The sequence below is a fragment of the Staurois parvus genome, unplaced genomic scaffold (genome assembly GCF_062004578.1).
Source record: "Staurois parvus isolate SC_StPar_1 unplaced genomic scaffold, SC_StPar_1.0 ptg000479l, whole genome shotgun sequence".
Taxonomy (NCBI): Eukaryota; Metazoa; Chordata; class Amphibia; order Anura; family Ranidae; genus Staurois; species Staurois parvus.
This window is the reverse complement of record NW_028318275.1, coordinates 775,217-792,351: the sequence shown is the minus strand read 5'-3', so window position 1 is coordinate 792,351 and position 17,135 is coordinate 775,217. Positions and strand designations below refer to the sequence as shown.

The window sequence follows — 17,135 nt, the reverse complement described above, 5'->3', positions numbered from 1 at the left end:
ACAGGACAAAGCACTCGGGACAAATGGTTTGATACAGTAATGTAATCCTAACAGATTACAATGTATTGCGTGTATGTCATATTTTTACTTTATTCAATTTCCCACCAGTTCCACCCCCTTGCGTCCCAACGCTCGCAGGGAACGGAACCCGGAAGACGTTTGCCGGCATCGGCCGGAGGACATGGCCGGAGGACACAGCAGGAGGACATCGGGGGATCGCAGGACAAGGTAAGGATCGGGGGATCGCAGGACAAGCACTGCAGTATAATCCCGAGTGTGGCTCAGGGTTACCGCTTTTGGTACTGTAAATTAACCCCGAGTCACATTCGGGATTACTGCCAGGAAGGTTAAAACTGTCATGCAGGTTCCCGTTCCTCCTCCTACTCATTACCCCTACATCTCCCACCCTGCCATTTTTTTTTTGTTCTCCCATTTTCCCCTGCCTGAGACACCTTGCTTTCTTATTTCCTACCTCTCCCCACTTTTACACTATGCTTAATATGACAAACATTTCATCAGCATTGGTGACATATGGAGGCCACGTGCAACTCATTGGTTTGGACATCACAAATACTGCGGTGTATGTTCTTATTTTCAACAATCTTATGAGCATTGTCTTCCCCAAATTGTATTACCACAACCACAATGTAAAGACTGTATATTATTGTTTTTGTACCTTATTTTTGGAATGTATCCCATTTTCTCAAATGTTAAATGAAAAAATAAAGAACATTGCAGTGCAAATTTTGTCTATTAAAAAGTTCCATCTAGACAAGGCCCCTTTCAAGCGAGCAGACTTATCGGGTTTGCCTGTCAGTTTTTTAGACGGACCTGATCAGACCCTCCATTCTACTCTAAGAAGCGGCAGGTGTTAATGGACATGTGTCAGTTTCCCCCGGCAGACATTCAATCTAAAAACAGACAGATGGGAATCCCCTTCCATCTAGTGGATCAGATCGGATGGCAGTTAAGTGCAAACGGACAGGCGGTCCATTTACATCCGACTGCCTGCAGAGGAGATTGGCTGTGTCTGTGTCCGCTCTGCATAAGCGGATCAGACACAGACCAGCCACCCGCCTGCTCAACGGGGATCAGCGGGGATCAGCGGACAGATCCCCCGTTGAGCAAGCAGACTCCTAGCAGAGCCTGCCCAGTGTCGAAGAGGAATAAATGATGGAAAGGTGACCAGAGAAGATGTATTTGCTGCTCAGAGAAGGGAGTAATAATATAATGAATAAACTTAATTCAGAAAATAGAAGGAGACTCTAAAACGGCAACAAGAAACATTACTGACGTCAAAGGACACAGGATATTGCAAATCCCTGTGGAATCCTAAAATCACATTGGATGAGACAGATTACAGAGAACTTGGTTATAATTATAGAGTTCAACAGCAGCAAATGGCCAAAATGCTTCAAAACTTTCTTAACATCATACAGCACAAAGTTTTCATAGACATGGCAAATTAGAGATTGAAGTTAACATATAAAGTTAGAAGTACAATTTGGTCAAAACTAAAAAAGCGCCATGAAATCAGAACAAAGAACCATGTCCAGGGCTTATGTTCTTTATACTGGCATAACTGAAGTCCAACAGGTCATCCTGCCGTACCAAGCCTGTACTAAGGTCCAGTAATATCCTCTTCTGAGAAGTTCAGATCTTCTCCTATGCAAATGTATACTACCATATACAGGCTTTGGCAACCCTTTTCCCGCACCCGATTCTACTCCAACAGATCTTCCAAGCCCCTGATCTAACACTACCACCCCAGATACTGTTTAAGAAGATTAGTATTTCTGCAGCAGAGACCAACAACACAGCCCAACAAGGTCCATTAGAGACAAAAAAGACATTTGCTGCAATATTTACCTTTAATTTGCAGCTGTCCCCTACAGTACTTCATTTCATCCCTAGTCGTCAAAGCTGAATGACGGCCAATATCTTTCAACTCACTATATCATGGACCTGCTCCCAGCCTGTGACTGGACAGTGATAAGAGAAGCAGCACAGTGACAACTTGTTTCTCTGTAACTCTGATTTCTCCAACTCTCAACATGCTTCTCAGCACATTATGCTGATTGGCTACTTGTGCTGTTTTCCCTCCTCCACTCAGAGCTTTGTTGTTCAGGGACTACAAGAACCTGATACCAGAATAATTTCAGGTACTTTACACTGTTTGTATTTAATAATATGCCTTTTAATGATATATTAAGGTGGTTGTAAAGGCTCAAGGTTTTTTACCTTCATGTATTCTATGCATGAAGGTAAAAAACCTTCTGTGCGCAGCAGCCCCCCTAATACTTACCTGAGCCCCATCACGATCCAGCAATGTGCATGAGAACCTAAGCTGTCCTGGGTCTCTGCCTCCTCATTAGCTGAGACAGCAGCAAGAGCCATTTGCTCCCGCTGCTGTCAATCACAGCCAGTGAGCCAATGAGGAGAATGAGGGGACGTGAATGGACACAAGGAGCTCAGGAGCGTTCCTGCTCGGGTTCCCCCATAGCTAGCTGCTTGCTATGGGGACACCTGACAGAAAGGAGGAGGCAGGGGCGCCAGCAGGGGACCCAAGAAGAACAGGATTCGGGATGCTCTGTGCAAAACCACTGCACACAAAAGGTAAAACATGTTTGTTATTTTATTTAAAAAAAACAAAACAAAAACTGAACCTTTAGGCTCCATGCACACTAGGCGTTTTAATAACTCTGGTAGCGTTAGCTGTGTAAAGTCTGTTAAAAACGTGAGTTTTTCAGCATTTTTTAGCGCTTTTGCTATAGCATTTTGCCGCAGTTTTCTGCATTTGCATTTTTTACACAAAATGATGTAAAAAATTTTTGCTATAAAAAAAATGCCCAAAAACGCTGGTTTGCTGCATTTTACTGCGTTTTTACAGCTAAAAAACTCCTCTAGAAACCCACTAGTTCTGGGGATTTTTTCCAGCCAAAAAAACATCCCTGCCAAAAAACGCTGATTAAAGCCTATGTGTGCATGGACACATAGGATAACATGCTGGGGAGTTTACTGGCTGTAGAAAAAAATGACAAAAGCCAGAAACAGAAGCTGTAAAAACGTCCAGTGTGCATGACGACTTAGTATTGCTTTAATGAATACAGAAATATATTAATTTGTATCTTTTACATTTGTAGGGAGTTCAGCTGTGAACAGACCAGTAACCTCTGGAAAGTACCGTCAGGGAAAAGTATAAAACTGAATTTACCCCACGTCACAAAACGCATTGGTACTTGTTCAGTTCTAAATTGTAAACCTCGTTTACACCGTAATCTCTGCATTCAATGGTTGGTTTCACGTGCGCATTTACATGTGTTTACAGCATGAGTGCGTTGAACGTTTTGCCAGTATTGTTTTTTTTTACTGATTTGCATTTGTGTTCCACCAAAAAAAAAAAAAAAGATAAAGTACAGCACGCTATATGTATTTAAATACATGTAAAAGCACCACAATGGTATACTCTAGGCTCATTGAAATACAATCATTTTTCTTGCGTATGCATTCGTACTGCATTTAAAAATGGGTTCACCTGCATATGGTGTGAAGGAGCCCTTACTCATATTACTCATATATTACTCAGTATTATTTACTAGTCTTGGTTCACATCTATGTGTTTTGGAAACACGCACAAAATCACACGTGTTCCCGACACACATAAAAAAAGTTGATCCTTAGTCCTTAGCAGACATACGGGGGTGCCATTAATTCTTAATGGTACCCCAAGCATTGGTAAACACATATATTTTTGTGTGCCAAACAGTGCGCCGCAATTTTACTAAAGGATCGGGGACTTTTTGAATTTGCGATTCTTGCCAGTGGAGAAATTACTTCCTTGCAGACACTGTGTGAGAACAGCCATGACTAGCAGCGGTGTAGTCGGATTTGTAACTTGTAAAAACCAATGGCCGGTGCCACTGCTAATGGCATGGAACCACTCAAGTGATTACGGGCTCTGACTTGCCTTGGATACAGACAATTTGTGCCCAGAGATGGCGCTTTTGGCTACCCACAAACTGGGCATAGTTAACTGTCCAGTTTTTGGCCATAGCACAGAGAGCTGCGGTGTCCCGAAGCACAGTTTAGTCGCATCTGAATGTTGCAGTCCAGCCACCCGTCTAAATAAATAAGTGCAATAATTCCCAGAACTGCAGCTGCACAAAGTTCATTTGCAATCAGCATAGCTCAACAGGACCATTATTAGGGGTATGAAAAGAAGGCTCCCGTAACTACATATTGCCAGTTAATTTTACTAGAGAGGTTGCAGAAATTATAACCAAACATTTGAATGTGTTCTCAGCCACATTCACAAATAAGCCATTGATAATGCTGTGTTTGAGGTTTATTAATTAGATTCCCTGGCACACGGAAAAAGAAGATTTCTTGGCACGGCTTATATTAATCTCTGTTTCTTGTGTCTAATTTTCTTGTCTGCTGCTTGCTTTGCATGTCAGCTGTCTTTAAAGAAATAACAAACACCTTAGTAATAATTATAATAATAATAATGACGATGACAGTGAATTAAAGCAATTCAGGTTGTGGCTAAACTTTTTTCATAGCAAGCCTGTGACAAGCAAGAATATCACATGATGAACGAATGCAGAAGTAGAGGCTATGTTTAGCGAAAAATCTGTAGATTTGGGCCCCATGCACAATGGGCATTAGCCCTGCTCTTCTAAATGCCTTTCTCCACGCAGGAGAGGAGAAGCGTAAAAAAAAAAAACCTGCCTAAAGCCATGTTTTTGCAAATGCATTTAGGAACGCCAAGCACTTGGCTGTTCATATATTCCATTGGCCAGAATATTAATTTATTCCTGCCCTTGAAATGAATGAACGCTTAGGTGTGTCAGGCACAGGGGCGGACTGACCATTTGGAAACTTGGGCACTGCTCGAGGGCCCAGGGTCAGTAGGGGGCCCCATGAGATGCCCCTGGTACCTTTTTATAGTCTTTTTTGAGTTTGGGCAAGGATACAGAGCCCCATGATCCCCTATTGCCCGGGGGGGGGGGGGGCATGAGTTGTCAGTCCGCCCCTGGTCAGGCATTTTTTAGGGTCAAAACGCTCCTCTCCTGAATGTGCTGAATCTGAGGTTAATCTTCCTCTAAATGCTTGGAAGCACCTATATCTGCATGGAGGGGAGTTTAGAGGCAAAAAAAATCAAGCTGCTCCTAAAAGTGGCGTTTTTGACACCCAGGGTGCATGAGGCCTTAGAGCCACCTTTTACAACCAAGGTTCAGTGGATTCCTAGAGTTCCTCTAGCTTTTGCTTCGGGTTCCCTGAGAAGTAAACAAATTATGACTTTCTTATAAGTAACTTCTGGCAACAATTATCTTTTTTTGCTATTGTATTTGTAAGGGGAGTGTTCTTCCCATTGAACACCAATATAAGGGACATTCTTACCACTGGCCATCAATATAAGGGAGTTCTCCTACTGAACACCAATATAAGAGACTCATTTTCCCGTTGGCCACAAGCAAAAAGCAGTCCATCTCCCACTGGCCACCAATATAAGAGTCCTTCTCCCACTGATCACCAACATAAGGGGGCTTTCCCCCAATGACCACCAATACAGAGGGGCCCCTTTTCCCACTGACCACCAATATAAGGGAGTTCATCTCCCACTGGCCACCAATAAGAGAGTCCTTCTCCCAATGGCCACCAATGTAAGGGGTTCTCCTCTACTGACCACCAATAAAAGGGGCCCCTTCTCCCACTGACCACTAACATAATGGAGTCCTTCTCCCACTGACCATCAATATAAGGGCCCCTTCTTAGACTGGCCAACAATATAAGTGTCCACTTCTCCCACTGGCCATCTATATGAGGGTTCGCTTTTCCCACTGACCACCATTATAAGGGGGGTCTCTTCCACTAACCACCAATGTTAAGGGTCACAACAGCTCTCCCTGTCTACATTTATTTTATGTTTTTATTTCATTATTACTAAAAAAAGGAAATTTTGTTATATTGAGCAGCCCTGGGTGTAAAATAGGCCACATATGCTACATTCCTTATTCTTTTTTTTCTTGTCATATTTCAACTTAAAAACACATCTAATCTATAGGGTTTTACCACCCCCGAAACTGCAAATGAAATGAGTCCTTACTGTCCTTAGCCCCTATAAGGCTGCTTTCACACTGGTCAGTGGATGCAGCACAGTGCACCTGCAGGTTAGCTGCACTTTGCCGTAAACTTCTATTATATCTTGTGGCTGTGGACGCACCAAAACTCCTACCCTCAGAAAGCGCACCAAACCCGAAGGATAATAGTTGTCAACACCAGACATGTGCTTCCCTGGTTTGAGGTCAAGGGCCCCTTCAGAAGGCTCCAAGGGCCACAGGTTGAGCACCCCTGGCTTAAAGGTTCACTTCAAAGGAAACTTCAGATGGTGCATTTCAAACCGGCATGGGTCGCTGTAAGTCACTTCTAACCCATTTATTTGTGTATGAAAATTTCAGCTTCAACTATTGAGCTGTGTAAACAACATTCTCTTACATGATGAGGTTTAAGGAGACACAGCCACATTGCCCATGTAGGACAAAGTGATAGTGTCTGTGCATAAGGCATCCTACAGCCCCCCTTCCCCCCATGCTACCCTAACCTGCACTCCCTTGCAGCTTCTTGATCCTCCACAGCCAGCAACAACTCCTCTACCTTCCAGGCATGGCATCTGTTCCCCTGTGACAGTGTTCAGGCCTAGTAGCCAGTTTCAAGACGATCAAGTGTATGGTTGTGCCTTAAGGTCTGCACACACACATGGTGCTGTTTGTTGTCCAGTGGATAGTAAAAGATGTGCATGTATCCACGAGTGAGCACTGGCTTTTGGTATCCAGAGAGCTATTTAAAGCACAGCACAACTGAGTGACCGTCAGCTCCTGTGACCAGTCCCATATCCTGCTATCTCGTGGTTGACCCAGCTTGACTCTAGATTCATTGACCCAGCTTGCCTCCTGCTTTATCCTGATAGCCTGTTGATGACCATGACTTCTTCCCCTGCCTTCTGTCTTGGTTCCTCTGTTGCTTGTCTGATATCGACTCTGGCCTGGCTCCTGACCCTGCTTCTGACTTCTGTATTGGTACTTCTGCTACCTGGTTGTTGACCAGAATTCTGCAGAATTTTTGGCCATAATGCCAAAAGATATGTTTGGCGCAAAAACAACACTGCACATCACCAAAAGAAGACCATACCCACAGTGAAGCATGGTGGTGGTAGTATCATGCGTTGGGGCTGTTGTTCTTCAGCTAGAACTGGGGCCTTAGTCAAGGTAAAGGGAATTATGACCAGTTCCAAATACCAGTCAATATTGGCACAAAACCTTCAGGCTTCTGCTAGAAAGCTGAACATGAAGAGGAACTTCATCTTTTGGCATGACAACGACCCAAAGCATACATCCAGGTCACATTAAAGGTGGAAAACGTTCTGAAATGATTTATCTTTGTCTCATTTTTTTTACATCACAGAAACCTGACATTTTAACAGGGGTGTGTAGACTTTTTATATTCACTGTATATCGACACCCTTTGTTCTTGATGAGCAACATGACACAGAAAACAGGAAGAGTACACTTATTTTTAGTCCTGATAATTAAGGAAATTATATACAAACCCATTATAAATGATCTTTTCCAGTGGAACTCTCTTTATTATCAAATTCAAAGCATGGGTACAATTATATATCCAACTGGAACAATGTAGGTGAGGTTCTGAGTCGAATCACCCAGTCCGACACCTCACTTTTCACAGCAGTTCAAAATAATTATTATTATTAGAAACAATTATCTAAGTGGTCTCCATGCACAACAGAAAGCAGCACACTGCAATGCACACAGTTTCATATTTAGGCTGGATTCACAATGCTCTGTGTGCACTGCAGCACATATGGTAATGCACACGTGTAGGTGTGATTGGGCTCATATAGTTTCCCTTTTAAAAGGTATCAGCCCCCTATTTCTTTTTTGGGCCCATTCACACCTATAATATATTGCCAAAAGTAATGGGATGCCTGCCTTTACACGCACATGAACTTTATTGGCATCCCAGTCTTAGTCCGTAGGGTTCAATATTGAGTTGGTCCACCCTTTGCAGCTATAACAACTTCAACTCTTCTGGGAAGGCTGTCCACAAGGTTTAGGAGTGTGTCTATGGGAATGTTTGACCATTCTTCCAGAAGCGCATTTGTGAGGTCAGGCACTGATGTTGGATGAGAAGGCCTGGCTCACAATCTTTGCTCTAATTCATCTCAAAGGTGAATTGCATTGAGGTCAGGACTCTGTATAGGCCAGTCAAGTTCTTCCACTCCAGACTGGCTTATTCATGTCTCTATGGACCTTGCTTTGTGCATTGGTGCGCAGTCATGTTAGATCAGGAAGGGACCATCCCCAAACTGTTCCCACAAAGTTGGCAGAATGAGATTGGCCAAAATGTCTTGGTATGCTGATGCCTTAAGAGTTCCCTTCACCGGCACTAAGGGGCCAAGCCCAACCCCTGAAAAACAATCCCACACCATAATCACCCTCCACCAAACTTTACACTTGGCAAAAGCAGTCAGGCAAGTACCGTTCTCCTGGCAACCGCCAAACCCAAGTACGTCCATCAGACTGCCACAGAAGCGTGATTCGTCATTCCAGAGAATACATCTCCACTGCTCTGGAGTCCAGTGGTGGCGTGCATTGCACTTGGTGATGTAAGGCTTGGATGCAGCTGCTCGGCCATTGAAACCCATTCTTTGAAGCTCTCTACGCACTGTTTTTGTGCTAATCTTGTTGTGCGCTGACCCTGCTCTGTCATTTTACATGGCCTACCACTTATTGGCTAAATTGCTGTTGTTCCCAGTTGCTTCCACTTTCTTATAATACCACTAACAGTTGACTGTGGAAAATTTAGTAGCAAGGGAATTTCACGGATGGACTTATTGCACAGGTGACAACCTATCATGGTACCACGCTTGAATTCACTGAGCTTCTGAGAGCGACCCATTCTTTCACAAATGTTTGTAGAAGTAGTCTGCATGCCTAGTTGCCTGATTTTATACACCTGTGGCCATGGAGGTGATTGGAACACCTGATACCAATGATCTGGAGGGATGTCCCAATACTTTTGGCAATATAGTGTATATTTCATTGAACAACAATGCATGTATCTAGGTTATCCATTGTTTAGCCTGGCCATACACTATACAATTTTATGGAGAATTTTGCTTTAGATTTACCAAAAACCATAGAATATGAGGTCAAACCTAAACAACACTTTCAACTGTATCCAATTAGGCCAGCCCTTGCACTACATAGTTGAAGGTAAATCTAGCAGAAATTGGGCAGAAATTGGACAGAAAATTGTATAGTGTATGGCCAGCCTTAAGTTCTAGTTCACATCTGTGCAATGCAGTCTCGTGCGCTGTCCAATTTTTAATGCATCTACACATATTATAGGTCCTGTCACTGACAATGGCAGTGCATGAAAATTAATGATTGTTGATAACATGCATAAAAGGCCTCATTCAGACAGGTGCTGACAGTTGTAGTCCGTAATTGAGCGCCTTGTTTACACAGCTTAAGCAGCATCAAAATGGGATGAGCTGCTGTGTCTGTACAGCTGCTGCATCCTTATATACTTGAATGGACTGCTTGCATGCAGCACCTGGCGGCTCAAGCCGCATAAACAAGTGGCCTATTCATAGACTACGGCCCTCAGCGCCCATGTAAATGAGGCCTAAGGCAGAAGAAGAACCTGTACATGTCCTATGCAAATATGGCTTCCCAGTATACAGTATTACAAATGTATTACATTACAAATTATTTTTATTAAAGTGATATTAAAGGAACATTTTTAAAAAATAACAAAAAGGTTATACTTACCTGTTCTGTGCAATGGTTTTGTACAGAGAGGCCCCGATTCTCCTCTTCTTGGGCACCTTGCCAGTGCTCCTCCCTTATGTCGAGTGCCCCTATAGCAAGCTGCTTGCTATAGGGGCACTCATGCCTGCTCGTCCCCGAGCCCCACTCTGTGTGTCCATTGACACACAAGAGTGGGGCTCATCCCCTCCTCACTGTCTGGGATTGACAGCAGCAGGAGCCAATGGCACCTGCTGCTGTGTCTGAGCCAATGAGGATAGCAAGAGCTGGGACAGGCACTGCTCTTGTGCATTTTGTTGAATCGAGATTGGGCTTAGGTAGGTACAGTGGGGATCGAAAGTTTGGGCACCCCAGCTAAAAATTTGTATTAATGTGCATAAAGAAGCCAAGGAAAGATGGAAAAATCTCCAAAAGGCATCAAATTACAGATTAGACATTCTTATAATATGTCAACAAAAGTTAGATTTTATTTCCATCTACTTAAGTAGTAGAATCTTGGTGCGTCTTATGGTCAGCTGCGTCTTATGGAGCAAAAAATAAGTTTTAAGCAAAATTAAAGCGGTTTTACACTATGGAGGATGTCTTCTTCTTCTATCCTATTGGGATCTGAGTTGGGATCCATCCTGCTCATCTGACCATTAAGGATATTATAGGGGAGGTGGAATCAGTGTACTGGGGACATATCTTCAAGTCATCTACCCAAGAGAAAGGTTATCTTGATCCAGTGGTAATATTACATGCTCTGTGGCCCTGCAGGGTCGCAGATAGGAGGTGAGAGGCCATTTCAGCTGGTTTTGGATTGCACTTCGGGGTGTGTGGGATCATACACAGTCCATTGATTTTGCATGAGCGGAAGGAATGTGATACGGATCACTGGACTTTTTTATATGTGCACTGTGTGCAGGGGTTTCACATGTGTTTTAGATCTCACTTATCTAGTTCCATTACGCACTAATTTTTCCTTTCACATGTTAAGGAGTGTGTTACTTTGTTATACTGACCATGTGCTTAGTATGATTTATTTATTTTAATAGATCATTTATTTATTTCTTGTTTAGCGCTACATCATTTTTTGCTTCATTTTGTATACTTCATCAGATCTATTGGTACAGGATCAGATGTTAGCAGCTATATGTGCGTATTCATTGATCATTTAACATAAGAGCGCAAGTAGATTTTGTACATTATCAGACAGAACAGCTCGCAGGATTGTGAGAAAAACAATTCAAAACCCACGTTTGACTGCACGATCCCTCCAGAAAGATCTGGCAGACACTGGAGTTGTGGTACACTATTCCACTATAAAGAGATACTTGTACAAATATGGTCTTCATGGAAGAGTCATCAGAGGAAAACCTCTTCTACGTCCTCACCACAAAAATCATCGTTTGAACTTTGCAAATGAACATATAGACAAGCCTGATGCATTTTGGAAACAAGTTCTGTGGACCGATAAGGTTAAAATTGAACTTTTTGGCCGGAATGAGCAAAGGTACGTTTGGAGAAGAAGGGGCACAGAATTTAATGAAAAGAACCTCTGTCCAACTGTTAAGCATGGGGTTGGATCAATCATGCTTTGGGGTTGTGTTGCAGCCAGTGGCACAGGGAGCATCTCACAAGTAGAAGGAAAAATGGATTCAATAAAATTTCAGCAAATTTTGGATGGTAACTTGATGCCATCTGTGAAAAAGCTAAAGTTAAAGAGAGGATGGCTTCTACAAATGGATAATGATCCTAAACACACCTCGAAATCCACGGGGGATTACATCAAGAGGCGTAAACTGAAGGTTTTGCCATGGCCTTCACAATCTCCTGACCTCAACATAATTGAAAATCTATGGATAGACCTTAAAAGAGCAGTGCGTGACAGACAGCCCAGAAATCTCAAAGAACTGGAAGACTTTTGTAAGGAAGAATGGGCAAAGATACCTCAAACAAGAATTGAAAGACTCTTGGCTGGCTACAAAAAGCGTTTACAAGCTGTGATACTTGCCAAAGGGGGCAGTACAAGATATTAACTCTGCAGGGTGCCCAAACTTTTGCAGACGCCATTTTTTTGTTTTCTGTTATTTTGAAAGTGTAAATGATGGAAATAAAATCTAACTTTTGTTGACATATTATAAGAATGTCTAATCTGTAATTTGATGCCTTTTGGAGATTTTTCCATCTTTCCTTGGCTTCTTTATGCACATTAATACAAATTTTTAGCTGGGGTGCCCAAACTTTCAATCCCCACTGTATTTGGGGGAGGGGAGCTGTACACAGAAGGTTTTTTACCTTCATGCATAGAATATAAAATGCACGAAGATAAAAACCTTCAGCCTTTAAAACCACTTTAAATTACAAATAGTATCACAAATAGGAACAAAGACAAAGTCCCATTTATATTAGTGTACATTTCCATGCTTGCAATAAAGCACATATTTTGGCATGTTGACGCACGTTACATTGAGCATACCTTTTCATTTTCAGAGAACCCTCAACATGCATTCACAAGCCGAATAAACCTACCTGCCTCTTTTTTTTTTCTTTACATTGGCAGGTGTGCTTGGTCTGCCATGTACTGTATGTGCATAAGGGTGCCTTTTATAATGAATGCACATGTCAATCATTGTACCAAGTGTGAACGCACGTGAGAATGCAGACTAACACAGACTGATCACATTATTTCATCAAATGAACGTATATCTCAAAATTTAAAAAAAAAAGAAACATTCTAATAAAGTGAAACTGAAAGTAGGCTTTCGCTTCAAAAACTGACTTTGCTCCACTGAAACCTCCCGCCTCTGCTATTTAACCACTTGCCTACCAGGGCAATTTTGAAGTTTTTCACATATATGTTAAAATTAGAACCCCCAAACATTATATATTTTGTGAAAGCAGAGGCACTGGAAAATAAAATGGTAGCTGTTGCATTTCACATGATATTTTCGCTGCTTATCAAATTTTCAGGAAAAAAAATAAACGTAAAGTGTTCCTAAACCCAGGACCCTGCAGTCACTATATCTAGCCTCCCACAGTTCACAGAACATGGAAATGCAATTATTTTAGTAAATATAAACTGCTAAATACCTTTTCTCATCAGCAGTTAGAGCAGTCTTGTGACTTCTATCAATGTTCAGCAGAGCACTGGTTAAAGCTTGTAGGAGAAGTTTTCATTCTGCTCTAGGAGGATGCAGAACCCCTGACCTCTGTCTGGACAGTGCTGATTGGCCCTGTGCTGATTACATGCACTCTCCCAAAAAAGAAAAAAAACTTTCTCTAGCAATACACACCAAACTGAGCATGTGCACAGTGTCTCCACACGATATGTTTTATCAGGAGATAAGAGGAGGCACTGGAAGAAGGGGAGGATCAGAGAAGTCAGGATCAAACAGCATTTTTACACAATGCAGAGGATTAACCTATCAGGTTCCACAGTGACTATAAGAAGTATGCTTTACTGCATATACTGAATGATTTTACTGTTGTGGGTTTGGTAACACTTTAAATGAATGTTAATGCACATAAACACAATGTAATGCCCATTTATTTGATACATTATAATAGATGATGTGTCGTGTAAATAGATACCACACATGCCAAGATTTAAAATTGGGCATGCCTTTGAAATCACAACAAACTACGGTACCTAAAATTGTGATTAGGTGATGCTTTAAAGACTTTACAGGCTACCAGTTTAGAGTTAAAGTGTTACTAGGCCCACAACAGTAAAATCAGCCTGTATTTTCAGTAAAGCATCCTTGTTATACTCACTGTGGAACCTAAGGAGTTAATCCTCTGCATTGTGTAAAAATGCTGTTTGATCTTGACTTCTCTGATCCTCCCCTTCTTCCAGTGTCCCCCTCTTATCTCCTGATAAGACATAGTGTGTGGAGACACTCTGCACATACTCAGTTTGTTGTGTGTATTGCTACAGATTTGTTTTTTCTTTGGAGAGTGCACATGATCAGCACAGGACCAATCAGCACTGTCCAGAGGTCAGGGGTTCTGCAGCCTTCTAGAGCAAAATGAAAACTCCTTCTACAAGCTTTAACCAGTGCTCTGCTGGACACTGATAGAAGTCACAAGACTGCTCTAACTGCTGATGAGAAAAGATATTTAGCACTTTATATTTACTAAAATCATTGCACTTCCATGTTCTGTGTACTGTGGGAGACCAGATATAGTGGATGCAGGGTTCTGGGTTTTGTAAAATTTTGTGAGCTATGATGCTAGAATTATAGTTCCCACTGACATTTGCGGTGATACCACACATGTGGTGCAATCAACATTTACATATGTGCGCGGGACCTACATGAGCATTTGCATGCGAACACAGGGGACGAGAGTGCTTTTAACAGTTTTTCTATTTTTTTATTGAACACTTTTTTCATTTAATGTATATATAGACACTCACCTTGTAACAAAACCCAATTAGTTTAAAATAGAAATGAAAGGCAAAACATTTTTGTATAAATTTAAAAAAATTATATACACCTGGAGTTGTAAATGAGTTGTCAGCAAGTGGCATAGAAACAGTAGTACACTGATTTTCCCAGTAAATGGCTGTGCAGAGGGGGGTGTCAGCACAAGTCTGACATTTGGAGGGCAGACAGGCTGTTCTCCCAGCACAGCCAGATAACTGACCCCACTGGGACAGATGTGCTCTATGCCTAGTATAGCCAGTTGTTAATAGGAAAGCAGAGGAACTGGCAGGAACACCAGGGATTTCACACAAACAGAACAGCCTTCTCTTTAACACAAGTACATGGTGCAGACGGCACATATCAAGAATAGCAAATGTTGGGGTAACAAACTTTATTGCTATCACAAGGGGTGAACAAGCTCCTTGTGATAGCGTTAGGCAGTGACAGGTACTCTTTATGGAGACATCCGGGGTCTATTAGAAGGGCATGCTCCTGTTATCCTCGTGACTACTTTGACCAATCAGAATTGCTCTAATCCATCCTGGACAACCTAATAGAAGAGGAAGAAGGGTGGGGCTTTCAAATCTCCAGACTGCTACATCTGCTGCATGGACACTGACAGCTCATCACCCACAAATGTAAGTACTGGGGACCGGCGAAGAGGGTCGGGGAACGGGTTGTAGGATGTTAGTTTTCCTTTTCATTTTTTGTAAAAATTTGAACATACACTTCAAGCTTTGAAAATGAAAGCTAGAATCTGATTGGTTGCCATGCACCATTGCTCCAGTTTTGATAAATCTCCCCTTCTCAGCCTCATTATGAATGGGAGGCAGTGGGAAGGGCTCCTGATCATGTGACCACTGCGACACCTTACGGCGGTCTTGCAATCAAACAGAGGATCCTGCCCCCGCGCATATAAAACCACTTACAGGGACCACCGGGGATGGATAGGAAGGGGTTAAGGGTAACAAAAAAAAGCCCCTTCATTTAGCTCTCTGTGTTGCCGATCACTGGTACAATGTGGAGTGTTGCGCTGAAAAACAGTCAGACATGGCGCATTTTTACACCTCCGTACAGGTATGGCGCACTCAGGGCGCAGGAACAGGCAATGGCTTCCTATGTGCCTCTGTGCTGGTGGATGATGGAGGCGGTGTGAAGGAACCCTCAATGCCTGGGCACTGCTGGCACACAGCAACAAAGACAGGCCACATCATCACACTACAAAGGATCCACCATCCACATAGAGAATGGGAGACCCCATCATTGACATCCACACACCATGACAGACAGGAGCCCACACACCATGATATATAGAGGGACGGATGCATCATCAGCACAGCAGCCATGTGTATGGTGACCCCTTTGTGTCCCCTCCCCCCCATCCATCCACCGCTCCCCTCCCCCCCCCCCCCATCCACTCACCGAGAACAGTGTGGAGTAGAAGGACAGGGAGAATTTGATGCAGTAGTAGAATCGCAGGGTGGCCCTCCATTTGTCCCCCCCTCCTGACATCTCTGCTCCGATCAGATGTTAGGGGCTCCCAGCTCCGATCTCATTGTCAGCACTTCCGTATGGAGAGAGAATACAGGGAGGGGACACCGCCACTAACCCTTCCCTGCCCGGAGCCGTCACATGGACAGGGCAGCAGCCTGATCTCAGTGCACTCTGATTTATCGCCGCTCATCCATCCCCGACACCATCAGGGGGCAACTACATCGCAGATCCCTAATACACACAATACAACCGAACGCCGTGATATGGCATGGCCCCGACACCGGAGAGGCGCCACCTAGTGCTGGGGAGAGGACAAGCTGTGTGTCTGCTAGAGGTGATCAGTGTCCTGGGGAGAGAGTACAGAGCCGACCATAAATCCTGACTCCTACTCATGGCAGTCACCTGCCTCCTTCTCTCTGTCCTCTTTCTCTCTCCCTCCCTCTCTCTCCCCCCTATCTCTCCTCCCCTCTTTCCCTTTCTGTCCCCCCCTTCTCTCCCTCTTTCTTTCCCCCTCTCCCCCTGTCTCTTCCCCCCCTCTCTCTCCCCCTTTCTCCACCCCCTCTCTCCCCCCCTCTCTCTCCCTTCCTCTTTCTCTCCCCCCCATCTCTCCTCCCTTTCCCTCTCTCTCCCCCCTCCTCTCCCACTTTCTTTCCCTCTCTCTCTCCCCCCCCCTCTCCCCTTCTCTCCACCCCCCTCCATCTCCCCCCTCTCTCTTCCCCCTCTATCTCCCCCCTCTTTCTCTCTCCCTCCCTCTCTCTCCCCCCTATCTCTCCTCCCCTCTTTCCCTTTCTGCCCCCCCCCACCCCTTCTCTCCCTCTTTCTTTCCCTCCCTCCCCCTGTCCCTTCCCCCCTCTCTCTCCCCCTTTCTCCACCCCCCCTCTCTCCCCCCTCTCTCTCTCCCTTCCTCTTTCTTTCCCCCCTATCTCTCCTCCCCTCTTTCCCTCTCTCTCCCCCTCTCTCCCCCCCTCTCCCCTTCTCTCCACCCCCCTCCATCTCCCCCCTCTCTCTTCCCCCTCTATCTCCCCCCTCTTTCTCTCTCCCTCCCTCTCTCTCCCCCCTATCTCTCCTCCCCTCTTTCCCTTTCTCTCACCCCCTCCTCTCCCTCTTTATTTCCCTCTCTCCCCTGTCTCTACCCCTTTCCCCTCTCCCCCCCTCTTTCTCCCTCCCTCTCTCTCTCTCCCTATCTCTCCTCCCCTTTTTCCCTCTCCCCCCTCCTCTCCCACTTTCTTTCCCTCTCTCTCCCCCTGTCTCTTCCCCCCCTCTCTCTCAACCCCCCCTCCATCTCCCCCCTCTCCCTCCCCCCTCTCTCTCTCCTCCCCTCTCTCTCCCCCTCTCCCTCTTTCTTTCCCTCTCCTCCCCTCTCTCTCCCCCTGTCTCT

At 44.1% G+C, this 17,135-nt stretch overlaps 1 protein-coding gene across 1 annotated transcript in view; it reads right to left on the bottom strand.

Moving 5' to 3' along the window:
• The window catches only part of LOC149452321 (tetraspanin-15-like), a 216,357-nt gene extending 200,224 nt beyond the window's left edge, over positions 1–16,133 (bottom strand). Inside the window, exon 1 of the mRNA XM_089689499.1 lies at positions 15,686–16,133. Coding sequence (XP_089545625.1) covers positions 15,686–15,775 — 90 coding nt within the window. The 5' untranslated portion in view covers positions 15,776–16,133. The remainder of the gene's footprint in view (positions 1–15,685) is intronic.
• Positions 16,134–17,135: the final 1,002 nt, after the last annotated feature.